The 2,682-nt window shown below is 41.9% G+C and overlaps 1 protein-coding gene across 1 annotated transcript in view; it reads right to left on the reverse strand.

The window, feature by feature from the left end:
• LOC101855617 (CD109 antigen) overlaps positions 1-2,075 on the reverse strand; it is a gene marked incomplete at both ends in the record, with an annotated part of 20,273 nt that extends 18,198 nt beyond the window's left edge. Inside the window, 1 exon segment of the mRNA XM_013090482.1 lies at positions 1,920-2,075. Coding sequence (XP_012945936.1) covers positions 1,920-2,074 — 155 coding nt within the window.
• Between the last annotated feature and the right edge of the window lie 607 nt (positions 2,076-2,682).

Here is a 2,682-nt window from a genome sequence, read left to right on the forward strand (position 1 = left end):
TTGTTGTTAAGTAGTGACAGATTGCAATACGGTACTGAAATTGTAAAGCCAAACCTGGTCTTTGTATTCTTTAAGATGAACTAACACATATTATAACTATTAGGCTAACAATGGGATTATATCAGAGACTATGAGAAATATCAATTGCATTTGTCAAGCTGCTCAGAACTAAGAAAATTAACAAAACCCTTAAGTCTCTATTAAAATTCTAATCGCAAAGTATAACCTAAATTCTGAAGGAAAAAAAAACACCTTTGGGAATTAGTAAAAATACATGAAGGAGGACGAAATCATATAAGGCAAAATGTTTTCTGAAAATAATAATAAATTGAAAATTGGGTAAAGGAATAACTGCAAGGGTACATGATAGCATTGTAATATATTACGCAATAATTAGCCAACAAAAAACGTTATTAAGAGCGTTATATCATGCAATGCATACCAGGCTATGTTAATATGACAAAAATAGCGCCCATTGGGGGTAGGGTGGGGGGGGGTCGGGGGCTAATGCTACCATCGTTGTATTGCCTTATGTCAACAACACTAGCATCACTGGCTGGATTACACATTGATGAACAAAAGTTGCCGAATGTAAATTGACAAGAGTGCCTACTAACAATTAATTAATTCTTTCATAGGTGCTAGTCAAAGAGCAATGCTATCCATGGATAATATTTACTGTTACATTTATTTTTTTCCTAACACGGCCATTGACATTTCTGATAATGGATTACTTTTTTTGTGGCTGTTTGATGTTTCTACAGAGGGATAATAACAGTGGCAATGGGAGGGTGAAAATAATAATCGGTTGGGATTAATGTTTTATTCTCTCCACGTTGGAATGGAACTCAAACCTTTTGTTTGTATGACAAAGAGTCTAAAATATACATCAGGCAAGTACTACAAAGGGTGCGGTGGCGGAGCGGTTAGTGCGCTCGATTCCGAAGCGGAAAGTCCGGGTTCGATCCTCGGTTCGGACATGGATACTTTTTCGCCCCCTCCTGCCCACCCAGCAGTAATGGGTACCTGACTTCAAGTTGGGGAAGTAAAGGTGGCGTGGAAAGGAACTGGCCACCCTACCACAATATGCCGAAGGCCCAGGAAGTTGTCTCACTAGCAAAGCAATCCCCAATGTCCTGATCGGATGCGGGAACAACTTTACTTTACTGAAAATGTCCTATGTTTCTTAATTCATAGCTAGGCATACTTATTGGAAGGCAAACATTTTGATAAGCAAATTTTACTGCAGATTTTTTAAGGGGAGGGGGGGGGTCTCTTTTTTTTTTCCTTTTTCTTTTTTTTTCTGGGAGGGTGATAAGTTGTGGCAGATGAAACTTCAACTCTTTTCAAAGTTGGCAAACTGTCTACTTTTATACAACCAGCCAAAATAACCCTGAAAGAACGAGAAAGCAATCTGAAATAAAGGGACGAAAAGCATGCAGAAATTATGATTAAGGAGATTAAATTTGCAAAATAAACATTCAAAGGGCATTATAAATAATTGTGAACCATAATACAACGTTACCCTGTGAACTGAAAAGCGTGAAGCTGAAACATGGATACGTTCGTAGTGAAATGTTAGATGGAAAATTGCATGATTATGGAGAAAAAAGATTCTGAAAAAAAGTAGATTAATGTGAAGCATAATAAAAAAAAAAAAAAATCAATCGTGGGGAGGGAGGGGGAGGCAGACTACATCAGCTGTAGGTCTAGATTAGAAGGAGAACGATGGTAGAATTATAAAAGAAGAGAACTACTGGTTGTCTATGTTAGAGCAGCTGAGAAATGATGACGAACGGAAAAGGATTGAAGGTAAGGGAGGGGTTGGGGGCGATGGATTAACCAAAATAAAACGGAGCGAGTTGGGTGTGTTAGTGACTTAAAACAGCCGAGGAATGACGTATGAGTGACGTCACTACCAGGTGGTGACTGTCTGGAACAGCCAGGTCTCCACAAAGTTGGTGCGGACACGGTCTGGTTCTGCTAGAGAAGCAGACTCCGCTGGGGCAGGAGGTCCGCCAAAGTCCGCCATAGCCATTGGAGGCGGCGCCGGTGGCATCATCATCATCTCCATCCTATGATACACGGCTGGGTAGATGGAGGGAGAGAAAGTACACAGTGTCTGCTTACGTCACAAGAGAGAGACTGGGAGGGAGAGAAAATATACGGTGTCTGCTTACGTCACAAGAGAGAGACTGGGAGGGAGAGAAAATATACGGTGTCTGCTTACGTCACAAAAGAGAGACTGGGAGGGAGAGAAAGTACACAGTATCTGCTTACGTCACAAGAGAGAGACTGGGATTGAGAGAAAATATACAGTGTCTGCTTATGTCACAAGAGAGAGACTGGGAGGGAGAGAAAGTACACAGTGTCTGCTTACGTCACAAGAGAGAGACTGTGAGGGAGAGAAAGTACACAGTGTCTGCTTACGTCAGTCGGGGGAAGGGGAGGACATGGAGGGAGAAAAAGCACACAGAGAAAGTACACAGAGAAAGTACACAGTGTCTGCTTACGTCAGTCGGTGTTCATGGAGGGAGAGAAAGTACACAGTGTTTGCTTACGTCACAAGAGAGAGACTAGCAGGGAGAGAAAGTACACAGTGTCTGCTTACGTCAGTTGGTGGATATGGAGGGAGAGAAAGTACACAGTGTCTGCTTACGTCAGTCGGAGAGGGGGGGGGGA

This window comes from Aplysia californica, unplaced genomic scaffold, assembly GCF_000002075.1.
Source record: "Aplysia californica isolate F4 #8 unplaced genomic scaffold, AplCal3.0 scaffold01300, whole genome shotgun sequence".
Lineage (NCBI taxonomy): Eukaryota > Metazoa > Mollusca > Gastropoda > Aplysiida > Aplysiidae > Aplysia > Aplysia californica.